Raw genomic sequence first — 16,643 nt, 5'->3', positions numbered from 1 at the left:
TATTCATTTCTGTGGAACAAATTTAAAAAAATACCAAAATAAGTTTAATAAAATGCAGTGTCTGTTTGAAAATTAATTAGAAATTTCTTCAAAGTGACTCTGAAGTAAAACTATTTTGATTCCTAATAGGAAGAGAAATTGAAAATATTTTCCAGAAAACAGTGTCCTGATTCAAAAGACTAGTTTAAATCGCTTCAGTGCAGGATTTCAGTTTGAACTTAACACTGCCCTCTTGTGCTTCTGCTTTAAAATGCATTTTCCTTTATATCACAAGATGCCTTTAAACCACAAGTCAGTATTGAACAGAAATGCAATTAGTAAAGTAAGGTTTGATTTTTTTTTTTAAATACATGTTTTATATGATGAATTAGAACAAAAAAAATTCAATTGTTTTAAAATTAATCATCTCAGTCTCTAGTATGATTTTTCTATTATACTGTATGTAAAACAATGTTGGTTACGAGTTTTGTCCCAATTAATTTTTTTTATAAATTTTGGAAAGAAGTTTCTGCAACTTTCTCTTTAGACCTAAGACTTTAAAAATTTTCCATATGTGTCAAGACTAGCATAAAGAAGCACAACAAATAGCATTTCAGTAATAAAACAGCACTAGCATTCAGGTACAGGATAAAATTACCGGCATGAAAAAAATCCTGCATGTTGTTATTTTCATTTTTGGAGTAGATTTTCTTCTACCAAAGTACTACTTCAAAGAGAGACAATTTCAGGTGGCATAAGTTGGTATCTGATATTACTGCAATTCTTCTGTCTTCACATGAATGCAAAATAGGAAGACTCACGGAATAACTGGTTCAGATAACACTTGAATCCCTTAAAAAAACATTGCCAGAACAATATAGCCTGTCCAGTCATTTTCTCCCCACTACATCTCCAAGATTATGGAATTGATAAGGAGTGTGAAGCCACTGTAATTTGAAACATTCTATACTTAACATGCATAAGAATATATATGTACACTACATCTATATTAGACACATATGTATGTGCACACATGTGTTTATGTAAAATAAATTGTCTTTGAGGCTGCTTGATATTTGCAACATAAGATTAACCCTCTACCTAAACTTGAGTTGCTGATATAGCAGGAAAAGCTGCAAACACAAAGAAATTTATCCCACAGTTTCTTAGAGTACTGCATGGTTATCGGTAAAGCATATGGTATGTGGTTTTGTTTGTACATATAAACAAGTAATACCTGTAAATTTCTGCAGTGCTGATACTAAATTTCTGTAGTGCTAATACATTCAAAATATGCTATATGTTCCTCAGTCTGCTCATTTGATTATGTAGTATTTATTAAATGAGTTTCCAGTAATAATATTAGCTGTAGACTTACCCTGGCATTGGTCCATTTCCAGAAAGACTATAAACTTGACGAGGATTTAAAAGGTACTGAAATTTTCTATAAATTCTGAAGAAATAAAAGAGACAAGGAAAAAATATTCTTACATGTTTAGATTTTTTTAGATCAAAACAATTAAAAAGTTAACACATACTATAATTATTTGAATTGCAGGATCTCACTTATAGAAAAAAAGTAAAACATTTGAACACAGGAACTGTAATTCACACAGTGTACTGTGGGCATAAAATTGGGAGAAAAGTGCTAGAAACTATCTGCAATTCATATGCTGTATATAGACAGGAAAAAAAAATAGGATAAGGAGGTGTAATGACACACAAAAAGGTGAGTTGATAAAGCATTTGGAAAAGCACTTTGGTTCCTATTGAAGTAACTCCATGATAAAGGGGAGATTTATTCCTGAAATTTATTGCTAACATAAAATTGCAACTATAATTAACAGGAAAAGCAAACTGGCTTTGCCACCCAGGAAAAATGTCCCCATAGGTGGAACAAGATTCTGAGAAAGGAAATCTGTTGTCAAGTAGAAAAACCATTGTTCTGCCTAAAATTACCCATATTCTAAAACTACTTTAGTAATAAGAACCAATTGATTGACAGAGCATGAAAACTGCTGTTCTACCCCATAAGGGATCCCATTTTCTGTCCCACTACCAGCAAACATTTCCTTAAAAGACAAAATATTTCAAAAACTGTAACTTTATAAATTTGAGGTTACTTGTCCTAAAAATATAACAAGCATTTTTTTTCTTAAAAATATTAGAAATGTAATTTCCTATGTTGACTACAATGTGGTAGCTGCTTAATTTCTTACATAGGAACAAGTAAGCACACGAACGATGTGGAGCTTAAAATGAATAAATATATACATGGGATCTATGGCAACAGTTTAAATTATAAATCTCTGTTTCTTAGTTTTCATTTTAATGTTTCTGTCCTCAAATGAATTAAAATTTTAAGACTTTTAAGAAAGTATTTATTTTTCCACTGTATTACCCCTTTTTTTTATTTTACTGCCTTAAATAAGATAGACGCAGAATAAGAGTACAATTTTAAGTTCAAATATCCACATTTTTAAATTCAGCAAAATAAAACTGTCTAGATACAATCTATGTGCACATTAAAATGTTATTTTCTTAATAATAATGCATAATTTATCAGGCAAGGTGGAAGACAAAGGTGTAAGAATATTGAATACAAACAAATTCATAATTATTTCTAAAATTACCAAATTTTAGAAATTACAAAATTACATTTTATTCACTTCTCAAGTATTTAGCAATTTCAGCTAATTCATAAAGAACCACATTCAAACACATTAATACAATCGGTTCCTAATGTCATTCCTGACAGAAAAAGTAACTATGAAATGACTGGTTTCACTTTGCAAGCAGGCACACACCATTGTCAACAGCTGTGAAGACACTAAATCAGACATTTAGCAGTGGACTTGCAACACAGTGTATTTCCATTTCATTTGCCGCACCTCTCTCTGTGTAAGTTGCTTCTCAGTGACAGATAGCATTTAATCTGGTTAAAGGTACTGCTAATTTAATTTGCATAGCTGATAAGTTTATGAACAGTATTGTCAGAAAGTCATAATGGGTTTAAGTGTTATTTGCCTAAAAATTCGTTGCTACAAAACATACTAGTCCTTTCCTACACTCACAATACTGTTGTCAGCTATCAATGAAATGCTATAAAAGCCTTCTTAATAAAGAGGGAGCTAGACATCTCTAGCCAAAACCTTTAAGTCCACTGGCAATAATGGTAGAATTACACTGAATAACACTTGAGTCAGTGGATACCATTCATAGCCACTAGTTGAACATCAATACCAGAGAACCACTCTTCAATGACTCACTGCAAATTACACATCATGCTTTAAGTTATTATAACATTTATGTATGTCAGTCTGTGTAAAATTCATAAATTGATTGTTCATTTCCATTTATACACTCTCAAAAAAAAGAGGAAAAAAATGTCTATAAATGTTTGCTTTCATAATGAGACCTAATAGCATGATACATGCAAAGCAGGAAAATGGACAGTAATTTACCCTTCCAGTTTTATAGCTACAGTACCAAACAGCTTATTGATACTGATGTATCTCTGAATGTCATGTTTCCACAAGAAAGGAAGGAATTAGAGATTACTTCCTTCCGACTGAAGATTTGTGCTGACAAAACCATGAGGCAGTGTAGTGGGTAAGCCTCAAAAGACAGCTCTTTGTGCAACTACATGAGCAAAGCCAGTTCAGAAAATTACCATTTGTCATCACCACCTCTAGCTGGTCCTTACTGCATGACAAAGTTTATTAAAACTGTCACGCTTTTGTAACTATTTACAGGGTGATCTGGGAAACTAAGCTAATTCAATTTAAAACACAAATCTTCATAAAAGCTTATTTATTATCATGTTTTCCCTTCACTTAAGTCATGTCTGTGATCTCATTTAAATCTCAAAATGCTGCATTAACATAACTGAGGAGGTAGAAAATTACAGGGGTGGCCAAGAGAGCTGGTATCAACTTTAAATAGCTTCCCTGCTACAGAAAATACTCTGGAGTACACCTTGGGCTGAGTTAGACCAAGCTCTCTCCTTTAGAGAAAGAAAACAGACACAAACCTGTTAGGAATTCAAAACTAGCAGTAAAGTTGATTACACTGGGGAAAAAGTTGGCATAGGAGTGCCTTGTGCCAACTAGTGAATGCATTTTCAGTCTTCCAGGAGAGACTATTCAAGGTGTGGTCAGTACGGGCTTAATTTAACCCTAATAGCAGAGAAGAAAGAAGCCAAAGATGACTCTCAAAATTAAAAGAATACTAGAGACCTTCTCTACTAGATATACAACACTTGAAAAAGATAATTTGAAACTGCATCTACATTTTTTCCCAATGCTAACTGCAAGCTTAGAAAAACAGATTAATAAAAGGTTAGAAGAGCTACCATGAGAGCTACTATGAACTAAAGTTATTTCAAAACAAGGGTCAAAGATATCATCAGCCTGTACTGCAGAGACATTGAACGTGGAGTCAGCAGGAAATGTCAGTGTACGGAAACTGAACTCCAGTGCATCCAACCGGACATTTGCCAAGGAAACCATTGTTCAAAATCACCTGCTGGTCAGGCAAATAAATTGGAAAATGGAGAAGTGGAAAATAAAGTAATGAGTATGGCAAAACAACAGCATGATTTAGAAGGACTATTATGTGAGAAGCATTACCCTTAACAACAGTCTTTAGAAGCACTACATGCTTGTTGTATATTCCTTCTGCTGAAAGAAACTGTTTTGTCAATGATGTACTAAAAATATACATTATATTCACAGATTATTGAATGCTAATGTGTTGATTAGTCAGATCTTAAATGCAGACATACACGACTGTTAGCCCTAGGATGAAATGAATGTATTGCATTTTTTTTTTCCTACTTAATGACACCGATAATTTTATGCACAATCACTGAAAACATGTTACAGTGTGATATGGCCTAAAGAACACACTTAAATGGGTTTGCTGAACTCCTATCTAATCTCATGCTTGATTCAAATTTACTTTTGGTATGTGAAAGGATTAAACTCATTAACTTTCATTCTAATTTGCTATTGTTTTCTTAATAAACATTGAATTACATTTGTGTTTTATTATAAACATATGTACTATCCACTGGGCTAAATCATTTATATCCAAATAACTGTAAATGAATTTTTGTTTCAGGTGATGGGCAGTAAGTATCAATCTCTCCATTAAGAAGAATGTATAACTGGGTTATTTTTATAGTTTTTAATTTTGTAATTACATCTAAATGTCATAACAGTATAATCAAGCACAAGATTATATTTATCAAAGTTTTAAAATGTATTGATAAGGCAATTATATATGGTTGTACAGAAAGTATTTTTATGTTCTGAATGAATTTCTTGTTCCCATTCCAACATTTGAAAAACAAAACTAGAGCACCTAATCTTTTTTACCTTAAAATGATCCTCAGTTCTATTCCTCTGCATTTGAGAGATTTAAAACAAAAAAGAAAGAAAAATACTAACGGAAATAAGAGAGTATTGAGAGGGTGTATTTACTCAAGTGGATGTCAGATGGATGCATACAGCCTCTCCAAGTCTAAGGGCAATGAAATGGGCTGGGTTACCATATGGCAAGGCATAAAATCTCATACGGGAAACTGTGGGAGCACTGCAGTCTTGACAGTATCTGCAATAACCTTTCTGTGTTCAATGAAAGTCAATTAGAAAACATAACTTCATTCATCATGATCTCTCAAATACAGAAAATCCTAAGTAAAGACTGAATATCATCTACAAAAATTAGTAGGCTGTGGTTTTGGCTTTTTTTTCCCCCTACAGCTATAGAAATCTTAGTTTTTTACAGCCTATCCCCTATTTCTAGCCTCTCAATACCTGACCAGATTACAAAATCACTATTATCAAAAAACCTGACTTGAATCACAATAACTGTGCATTTGTCAAAACAATTTGTCTTCAAATGTCCTGTGATCTTACTTTTCACAACATATAACTGAGACAAAATTGTAGGGGGAGTTGGGGGCAGGGAGGCAACAATATGGGATTCTTCACTTTCTGGTGGTGTCTGTAGAGTAGACAGAAAAAAGGCAGAAAAAGTAAAAAGTGAAGTATTGTTCCTAGAAAATGTTTTCATCCTTTAAATTAAATCTTCAACCTAACATGCACTTGCATTAATTTTATTTCGTTACTGGTATTGATATGGGAGTTGGACTAGATGATCTCTAAAGGTCCCTTCCAACTCTACCATTCTATGAAACATGAACACCAAAAAAGCAGAGGGCAAATCTCTTTCTTATCAAAGAGTCCAGATGTGGACTTTTTCAAACCTTTTTGAATCTAGTTGTAGGTCTAACCATGAGATACTATCTACTGCTGGTGATTGACTTCAGATAGGTGTATGTTGACCTTTTGATGTGCTCCTCCTAACACAAAAATTGGAAGTGCAACCTTGACACATTAGCATACAATGTAACATTTTATTTTGTGTGGTATAAAAGACAACTTAAGAGGTCTCACACTTTGCTAATATTCAGCTGCTCGTGGCTACACACTTCATTGTGTAATTACACTTACAGGCAATGGTGTTACTGAACGAATGTATAAGGCATTAATTTCTTAAATTAAAACCATCCCTGTGATATACTTGGCCTCAGTAACACTTGTATTAACATAAACTGAGAAGTGTCAGACTGCAGTCGTGAATGGGAGTAGGAGCCTAGAAAGGAGATCAGGTTTTAAACTTGATTTTACCCTAGAGAATATCTAACCTTAAATGACATCCCTCATATATTTCATCTATTCATACAGTAACACATGAGACCAATTATGAGCTGGTACTGAAAGCCGTGAAATAGCATTTCATTAAATTGTGTCTAAGTTATAACTGACTACATTAAGTGCAGCTCTCTAACCTGCTTCTCATCCACATAATTCCAGACTGGATCCCTGATCTACCCACTTCATATTGGCACTGCAGAGTCAAGCTGACTGCCAGTGTGTGACTTCCACAATGGCCCTGACTACACCAAAGATCAGGGCTACCTCATACTGCTGCTATGTCTAACACACAAACACTCAGGATGGCTCATACTGTATTGTTGTGATTGCAAAGGCACACTCCTGAAACTGTTTAGAATTAATTTTTAATTAACTGTCTTGACACAACCAGTGTTGAAGGCATTGCTGGTATCTAGGTATACCAGCTCACAGATTGAACTATCAGTTCCTAAATAATAACCTCTTCTCTTAGAGGTCTTCAAATACAGTTTTGGTTAATGTTCTTCATCTCCTCTAACATCTGCTCCATAGGATTTTGTCTCTTTTATCAGTTTACTTTAAGGCATACTGTTTGAAAGAAGTGATCTAAGGGAAGCAGTAGGGAAGAAGTAAGGAAAGCTGACCCACCTACAGTTTACTTGTCTTAGAATCACACTTTTTCAAGACTTACAGGATAAATTATAGCTCTGACATGGTATACTATGCTATAAAAATATGGGGATTTATGTGATGATCAAAAATAGCCATATTTTTAGTACCTGTGATTCTGAAATACTCTCTGGAAAATCTCCTCAGAGAGAAAGTAATTCAGCATTTCTGCCTGAATTTGACAGATATAGTAGGATGAGAATGGTCCTTACCTCTGTTTTATCACATCTCTGACACTTAACATTTAAACAAGTTTAGGAATTTTGAATTTAAATCAATGTAATTCCTGATATACATAAAATAAAACACATCTAAAGTTTGTATGATTGGACTTTAATACCTTAACTGCATTGTTAGAATACTTCCTATTTACAGAAATCAAAAGGTTTCTTTGGAGGAAATCTTATGCAAAGGCTGGATACTCTAGTCACTAAATCTCTGAAAGACAAGTCTTACATTAGAAAATTGAATACTGTTTCCAGTTTAAATTATTGGCCTGTCTGTAAAACTATTACAGAGCTTAAAAGAAAAATGTTATCCCTTCAAAGTTGCAATGCAAAATATAGTAACTTATATCTTCACGCCAATCACACAAAACCATACACTGAATATATCTGCTTTTTCAGATGTGAAATGAAACTATTGTAAAGAATTAATTCTAGCTTCTAAGTACAGAATTTAAAACTATATGCTCATTTGTACCTCTTCTAAACAGGACAATGGGATGTTCAAATTTGAGGCATAAGAGTATAAAATGTTCTATTTCTTTTCATATACGAACTTTTAATGTTCATTTTTAATCATATCACAGAGATCAGAATAGAGAGAGAGGAAAAGAAGAGAAAAATAATCCTTACCTTTCTCCTTGTTTCCCACCACTTTTAGGATTGACAAAAACTAAAAGTGGATGAGTGCCTGGAACTGGAGTGATCTAAAAGAAGGGAATAACACAGACATTCATTAATGCTGTGTGTTGCATTCATTTTTTCCTATAGTAGACAGAAAACAAAAAGCTTAATGCAAACTCTATGTTATGCTAGGTAATCCAGCTGGAAGCAATTCCATGATTTGCAGTAATCCTCAGTTAATTAATTTATCACAAATTGCAAGTGACTTTTTTTTAATGCTGTCTGTCCTACAGCTGTGATGGCATTTTAACCTATAATTCCATTGAAATATTGATATACATAGGTAACATCCATCAATAGAGAAGGAAACTTTAAATGCAAGAAATGCATGACTGATTCTGACAGTAGAGCAATTTTCTATGGAAAAAGCTATGAAGAAACCGTATTTTGCAGTGAGAAATGATACTACCATAAAGGTCAAATATAGTCACATGAAATTTTAAACTTGACAAAATATATTTTTTTTTAAAATAGCAGAAACCAGCAATATTTGACATTATATGAAATCACATACCTTAAAAAATGTTACAACCATAACAATAAGCTCTTTTAAACAAATAATCTCCTTTAAAGCTGGAAAAATTTAAAGTAGAGGTGAAAATGTGCAAGAGCAAGTCTCAGGAAAAGAATGGAAAGGACAATATACTGAAGGAAAAAATGACTTCTATCTTGTTTTTTAATTCTTTTGTGCATGGAAAGTTTTACATTGTCACATTTATGTTTAGCTTTACAAAGTAACAACTTCTTTCTAAATAGTAGTCTTAAGTCTTCATTTTCAGATACTGTAAGATGTGCATGTTCACTGCCTCTGCTCTATTGACTTTAAGAACATAAAAGTACATCAGATGATCTCTCTCTAATATCTGGTTTTAAACCGTAAAGCTAGATTATTCATATTTAGAATTAACTTTCAGACATATATCAATTCTAGAATGTTGAAAAGCATATTAAGAGTTCAAAGTCAACATTTCCAAAGTCATGCACTAAAAACTTCACAGTGAAAGCTTCAAATTGATACATTGAAAGCTCTTGCACCAAATCCTTATTCATAATTTCTGAAATAACAAAACCTTTTCAGCTGAAGATTTCATAAAATGTAGCTAAAGGCAGAACCTGAGAAACATAGTTAAGGAGTCTTAACAAGAATCCTATAAACACGGGCATTTCAAAGCACTCCTGATGAAAGGCTGAGGGAGCTGGGGCTCTTCAGCTTGGAGAAGAGGAGACTGAGGGGTGATATTATTAATGTTTACAAATACATAAAGGGAAGGTGTCAGGAGGATGGAGCCAGGCTGTTCTCAGTGATGGCCAACAACAGGACAAGGGGCAACAGGTACAAGCTGGACACAAGAGGTTCCAAAGAAACACAAGGAAGAATTTCTTCACTGTGAGAGTGAAGGAGCACTGGAACAGGCTGTCCAGATGGGCTGTGGAGTCTCCTTCTCTGGAGACATTCAAAACCCTCCTGGATAAGTTCCTGTGTGACCTACTCTAGGTGGTCCTGCTCTGGCAGGGGGTTTGGACTAGAGGATCTTTCAAGGTCCCTTCCAGCCCTTGAGATTCTGGGATTCTGTGATTCTAGTAGCAAATGGCAGGCACTAGTGTGTCAAGTCTATCTGCAACTCCACAAACAATGGATCGAAATCTATTCCAATACATACAACAAATAATGAAAAACTCCAGCAAATGCAGTGGCATTAAACGTAGCTTAAAACCAACCCAGTATCTTGTTCCAGTACAGTATGGAGCTATGGTAAAGTGTTCTATGTTGAAACATATATCAAATTGCAGGATATAGTGATGTTTGTCATGTATTTAATTTTTCTCTAATGTTTTAATCAATTTTAGTTATTTAACCAATTCCCATGATGTTTGTTCCTGTGAACTAAGTGTAAACCAATGGTGCTCATTGTGACAGAGATGGACTACCTGCTGAAATCCCTTAGGACGCAGGTTAATTAATGAGACTCATCCTAAGGTTATACATGATCTATTACTTCCTCTAATTAGAAATAATAATCCTGATCATTATGCTGGTTAGCTAGAAAAAAGTAAGATGAATGTGCTTAACTATGATTAATTGTCTTTAAGTCATGTAGATCTCCACTGCCACGAAGTTATCTGTTCACTGCCATCTGTTGGAAGGAAGGTTTGGTCTTGATCATTTTTTTTAAACAAAAGCTAAATGATGAACTTTAAATTTTTTTTAATTTTTTTTTTTTAAATTTAAATTTTAAATCTTTCATTTCAAACCATATTATTACAAGGAGAGGTTTGGGACCATAAAAAAAAAAAAATCTAATAACCAGTTTGTATTCCACTCGAATCCAAAATAAGGTCTCTTAATTAATTTCTTACCTTTTTTCAAAATTACCTTTCTACATAATGTAGATCTATCCATATCATAAACAATGCAACTAATCAGGAAATCTTTCCAAGCCTTAATCTAGCATGACTTAAAGGAGAACTCCACAAAGTTATTGGACTTGTGACTTAGTTAAAAAAAACAACAAAAGAAAACAACAAAAAAAAGTAGTGGACCACTTAGATATAGCTTTTCCCACCTTCAAACAGAGGTCTAACAAGAGTAGTATGGAGATCTGCTGATATCTTTCATATATTACCTTGGAAACATAAATTATAAACAAGTGCAATTAACATAATGATCACATTTTCCAAACAAAATGGTTCCAAAAAAAGTCACAAAAATCCTTTCCTTATTCTCAAAATTGTTAAAATGAGACCATGACAGTAAAAACAGAGTATTAGAATGAGAGTAGCATGCTTTGGCCAGATGTGGGAGAATTAGAGCAGTATACTTAGACCTGCCACGTTAGTCTTCACTTTTGTTTACTCCATCTCAAGAGTTAATTAAAAAAAAAGCTATTCTGAATCCTAGGATTTGTATTAATCATGGAAAGTGGATATGGAACATAACTTTTGGATTATATTAGCAAACTTGTAGAAAACTTTATGCTCTATTTACTTGAAAGCAGAAATTTTAATAATTTAGGTTGTGTATGCAAGAGTCAGCAGTGCTAAGAGTTTGCTATTTGGAACAGACCAAGTAGTATATACTAGGCACTTCGTCACAAAAGTGAGAAATGGACTTGAAAAATACCTGAAAATACAGTATGAACATAAGCAATCTAACACTGAGTAAAACTAAAATTCATAATGATACATGGCACTGCTACTGAAAGACGTCAATGATGCTTCTTTATCTGTAGCAGTTCAACTCATTGAAATTGCATAGGCTATCACCCAAAGTTAGAAAACTCTTTGTGTTTCATTTAGCACTGGTTAATTCGTCATACTGTGACGGATTAGACAGAATTTGAGCTTTCTGTCAATGAATACTCTAGCCTTTTTGCTTTATGCTCTGTCACAGATGATCTGGACAGCAGTGCAGCCTCTAAGTACAGGAAAACAGCTTTGAAAGCCATGGATAACGATATAACTGCTTTTAGGTTTTAGAGTTGGGGGTTTCTTGTTTTCCTTTTCTTTGGGTTTTCATGACAGGAATGTTTCACTAACCTAAAAAGATGAAACAATAAAACAAGCCTCTCTATTCTAACAAAACAAGGAATATTATGGAATAATTATGAGGCATACAGCATTTGATATATAGTAATGGAATCTCTTATATTTTACTGAATCTCAAGTTCAACACATCAGAAGATAGACAGAACAATCAACTATGTATATTAAATGATTAGCACATTGTTATCCTGATGATCATTTAACTCCTGAGGAATTAAAGAAGTGGTATCATATATGTGAACTGATTTTACTCAAAACTACACATACTTTGAGGGAAAGAAGACAAGCAGTTCTGGTAGAACTTCACTAAAATAATATTAGCTCATCACAATCAAGTTTTTCTTTCAAGTATAAAAAACTTCCATTTTTATTGTAGATATCACTATTACTGAAATCACCTTGCTTCTCTTAATTTTAATGTGAATACTTGGATAAGTAACATCCTTGAAGTTTACTCTATCCATCTATTAACAGGTTCAAACGAGAAAAGCAAACAATTATCAAGATATAGACACAGATTTGTAATACAAATTCACACAATGCAGTACAACAGACACTAAAACAACTGAGTTCAGCTTCACTTCACAACACAAAAATTTCAGAGACAGTTTTCCCTTCCCCTTAATGTCTTAGAAAATCTTTCCAATCACATGAGAAGCAGATTTGTGCCACAGGATTTCTGTACAGGTGGAAGTATTTGCCTACTCTAAATACATGAAAGTGAGATATTAGAAGAGTGAATGTATAGGAAATATTTCACTTCAAATATTGTTCTCTCTATCATTGTCTTTATATCTACAATTATTTCCTGAAAATGAAAATAACAATAATCACACCTGAAGACCTTGTCCATCTATGGTGACAGAATTTGCTCTTTGCATTTTGTTTCGTTCTCCTAGTTTGTTCATTTGCTGGGGGCAACTCTTTTCTTTTTTCACAGTTGCCTGTCTTTCCTTGAAAAAAAAAAAAAAAGGGAGAAAATTGAAAAATTGAACATTTTAACACATTACATAATGCTATACAACCGTAACTGAGACTGTGGCTCCACAAAGTTATTATTTGACTAGAGAATAATGTCAGATTCTGCTTTAATGAAAATGAGATCTCAGTCAAGTGATTACACAACATCTGATCACTTCACATAATATCTATGTGTGTCTGGACATTCCACAACAACTTGACAATAGATGGATGAAAAGTGTGCAATCACAACAAAAATTAATGCAATAATGTGAAAACATAAACTGACATTGATAGGATGGCATCCTGAAACTTGAAAGCCAATCATATTCTTTAATAATCTTTAATTATTTAATAAGCACATTGATAAGGGATCGGTAAATTGTCAAAAATTCATCATATCTTCTAGCAAAGGTTGGATGTTTCAGGGGTATTTCAGCATTTTGGCAAAATATGTCTGTTCTAAATGTACCATAATCAACTGGCTGAGTGGCTTCTCATGAAGTATATATTTTGTATCAGAAATAAACCAAAATCTACATCAGATTCTAAGCCAATGGTAACCTTCGATGCTGATACACAGCACAATCAAATCATCAATTATATATGATGAAACTTCAGAAGTATGCTGCTGTAATCATATTTTCAACTATTGTTATGTCACTTCAGAGAACTCCGAATGAAAGAAAACCACAGAATAAGGTCCTTGCTTTTTATATCTCATTTAACCTTTTTATAAACTGCCCCCAGCATGTCCTTTTAGGTTGCCAAAAATTCACCATAAATTAAGATAGTTGACGTTTATCAAATAGAATACCAGCTGCACCCCAGCCACTTTCCACACTTCGCAAGTGCAAGAAGGCATTAAAGTAGTCAGAGGAATGGGCTGGCACAAAGTTGCTGCACTAGAAAGGAGCATGAAGGACTCTGTTGCACCCAATGCAACTCTACTTAGCAGTTCATTAAATGTTACCATTTCTGTTCCATACCAGGCCAAACCCATGTCTGTGCTACCTCTGATAAGACCTTAGGATTGCAGTATCAATTAATACATGCCACTCTTTCTGGAGCAGTTTAAACTGATGAGAAAGTGACACAAATTCTCTTGCAGGAAGGGAATAACTTCCAGCTTAATACAGTGCCTTCAAACACAGATTTGGACCATTTTCATTTTTATACCATCTTTAGTTTGCTTAAACCTGGAGACTGAGACAGCCTCAACCTAGTTTTGATGCAAATAGTGGTCCAAGTCATCCCAGGCTGCTTTGGGTAGGTAAGTGCTTTAGGGAACTGTAGCAAACCGATCACATTTTCTATAAAAGAACTGATAAACCTATGCCATGGAAAAATATAGGGGAGTCTACAGTTCCCCATATGCAGTGAGATTTTTAAGAAGTCAGTTAACTGAGCTCTTGGATGCTTTGAGTGACTAGATCAGTTCAAGAAGAGGTCCAAGAGTCTAGACTACTGAGTTCTAACCTTCAAAACACAGACAAATACTGCTCATATCACAGCCAAAGAAATCATTGACTGTTCACTTTTTAGTGACTTTTTTAGTAACTACAAGTAGGATAAGAGACCCAAACAGAATAACATTTGAGAACTAACACAAAGCATTAATGCACAATTGTACTGGTTAGTGCCAAGGATAATATGAAGTAAGCTTCACATTTCATTACATATTTAAGAATCAGCTTCAGGATTTGCAGATAACTGCTCTTAAAAGTCTCTAAATTTTAATAAAAGTAAGTGTACAACATTAAACAGGATCTTATATTACAGCCAAATCTCACACTTCCTACATAGTTGAGTTCCCGTGTGACCTACACTAGGTGGTCCTGCTCCGGCAGGGGGTTTGGACCTGATGATCTTTCCAGGTCCCTTCCAACCTTTAAGATTCTGGGATTCTGTGATTGCAATATCTTCAAAAAACCAAATCAGATGTCAGTAATGCTGACAGTCAGCTAGTAAAACCCCCTGATTTAATCAAGAATGAGACAGGTAACAAATTTTTAAAAGTTCAGAAAAATATTAAGCTAAACAACATATTTAAGATAGTTCAATAAAAAAGGTAGCAGAAAAAAATAGATCCAGCACACCGAGTATCTGCATTTAGGGAGGTTTAAAAAAATATTGTTCAAAATAGACCTACTTATAAAGTATAGCACTAAAAAAAATCATCCATGTATCATGCTATTAGTCAGAGGATAAGTATTTATACACTGTTAAGAACTGTCTTTTCATAAAGGATGCTTACTGCAGTGCCCAAATCTGCTATTAACAATGTACAAGCAAAATGGAGTGACAATTACCTCAAGAAAGTCCTGGACATTTTTTTTTGTTCCAGTATAATACAGGGAGCAGCAATACTCTCAAACAAGCCTTGGCCCTAAGAGTGCTGCATTAGTAATATCCTTTCTGTAATCTACCTTACTTATTTTATTACTTACATTACAATTTTTGCTCATTTATAAGTAAAGCAATTGCTTGACTCAAAGACGGTTTCTCCAAAGCAATGACTACACAAGATTAGGCCATGCACCTCACACAATGTAAATGAAAAAGGACACTCATGATACAGAGTTATCTAGACAATTAATGAAAATCAACTTTGAATATCTGACCCCATTATCACTGAAGTTCTGCTTCCTCTAATGATGATTTTTTAAGAAAATACAAATAAAATGTTTTTTATTACCCATCTAATATGCATATGATACCACAATACGTGTCATCACATCAACCAGTAGTGCTCTTTGAAACTCTTCAGAATAAGCTGATAGGAGATTCTACCCTTTCTTGGAATTACATATCCTACCATTTCTAGATGTGTTGTGCTAGTGAGGATCTGAATAGTGAAGATCAGTTTGTATGAAATAATATAATAATGTGTATCTTAATTTTACCGGAAAAAAATCTATTACTGAAACACACACAAAAAAGGTACTATTTCATTTTAAAAACCCCAGCTCTTTAAATATTCTTGCACAGATACTCTGTTTTATATACAAAATAGAAAGCTGGCTTTCTAATCCAGTTGTGACTGAACAACGTTCTTTCAGGAACTATAACATTACTATAACATTACTAAGCTATCCTAGACTGTTAGGAACTAAACAGTGTCATCTGTTTATGAGATAATAACAGTTTAATAATATCATCTATGCATAAAACCTACAAAATTCAGCAATATTAAAACAAATTTGACATGTATTGATATGATTTTACAATGCAAAAGCTTATTTTTAAAGGAAAAAAAAGTTTCTACAACAGTTGTGCAGTACTTAATATCTTGTTAATTTCAGCACACAAAATTATTAATGTATCTCTGAATCACTTTGTTTAGTGAACATGCATGAAGTTGACAGAGATACTGAATATGACATTTTCAAAGCTATTGTACATTTTGATGGCTCAAAGAATCAGGTTTTTCTGTTCTTTTAGTATGTGCCAGAGAACATACCTTTCAAAATAGTTTGATTCAAACAAATTTTTTTTCCACCCATTTTTACACTTTTCATGCCTTCTTTTCTCCCCTTGAACTCCCTACTTTGAAGTCAAGATCTATTAACTGGAGCTTCTACCACTCAGGACTGCTCCAGAGAGACCACTGTCAGATAATAACTACTCAATCTATCTCTTATTCATCCAAATAATAAAAAATAATTGATAAGACAGAGCCTTTCAAATGGTACACAGAATATCACATCTAAATTTTTAGTTCAGCCGCAAAATGCACTTTATAGCAAAAAGAATGTATGGTATCATGATCTGTTAGTACTCGTGTGTACATGGATGCCTCCCCGTTACGCACCTCAGGGAGCAAACCTCCTATAGTGGGTAGTGTCTGTTGGAAAAAGAGAATGTTAGACTGCAACAC

At 33.7% G+C, this 16,643-nt stretch overlaps 1 protein-coding gene across 1 annotated transcript in view; it reads right to left on the bottom strand.

The window, feature by feature from the left end:
• DGKB (diacylglycerol kinase beta) overlaps positions 1-16,643 on the bottom strand; it is a 324,193-nt gene that overhangs the window by 227,922 nt on the left and 79,628 nt on the right. Inside the window, exons 13-16 of the mRNA XM_061996392.1 lie at positions 16,578-16,610; positions 12,640-12,756; positions 8,210-8,283; positions 1,358-1,432 (exon numbers count right to left, since the gene is read on the bottom strand). Coding sequence (XP_061852376.1) covers positions 1,358-1,432; positions 8,210-8,283; positions 12,640-12,756; positions 16,578-16,610 — 299 coding nt within the window. The remainder of the gene's footprint in view (positions 1-1,357; positions 1,433-8,209; positions 8,284-12,639; positions 12,757-16,577; positions 16,611-16,643) is intronic.

This window comes from Colius striatus, chromosome 5, assembly GCF_028858725.1.
Source record: "Colius striatus isolate bColStr4 chromosome 5, bColStr4.1.hap1, whole genome shotgun sequence".
In the NCBI taxonomy this organism is placed as follows: domain Eukaryota; kingdom Metazoa; phylum Chordata; class Aves; order Coliiformes; family Coliidae; genus Colius; species Colius striatus.
Note: the sequence above shows the minus strand (reverse complement) of the source record. Positions and strands in the feature narration are given on the sequence as shown.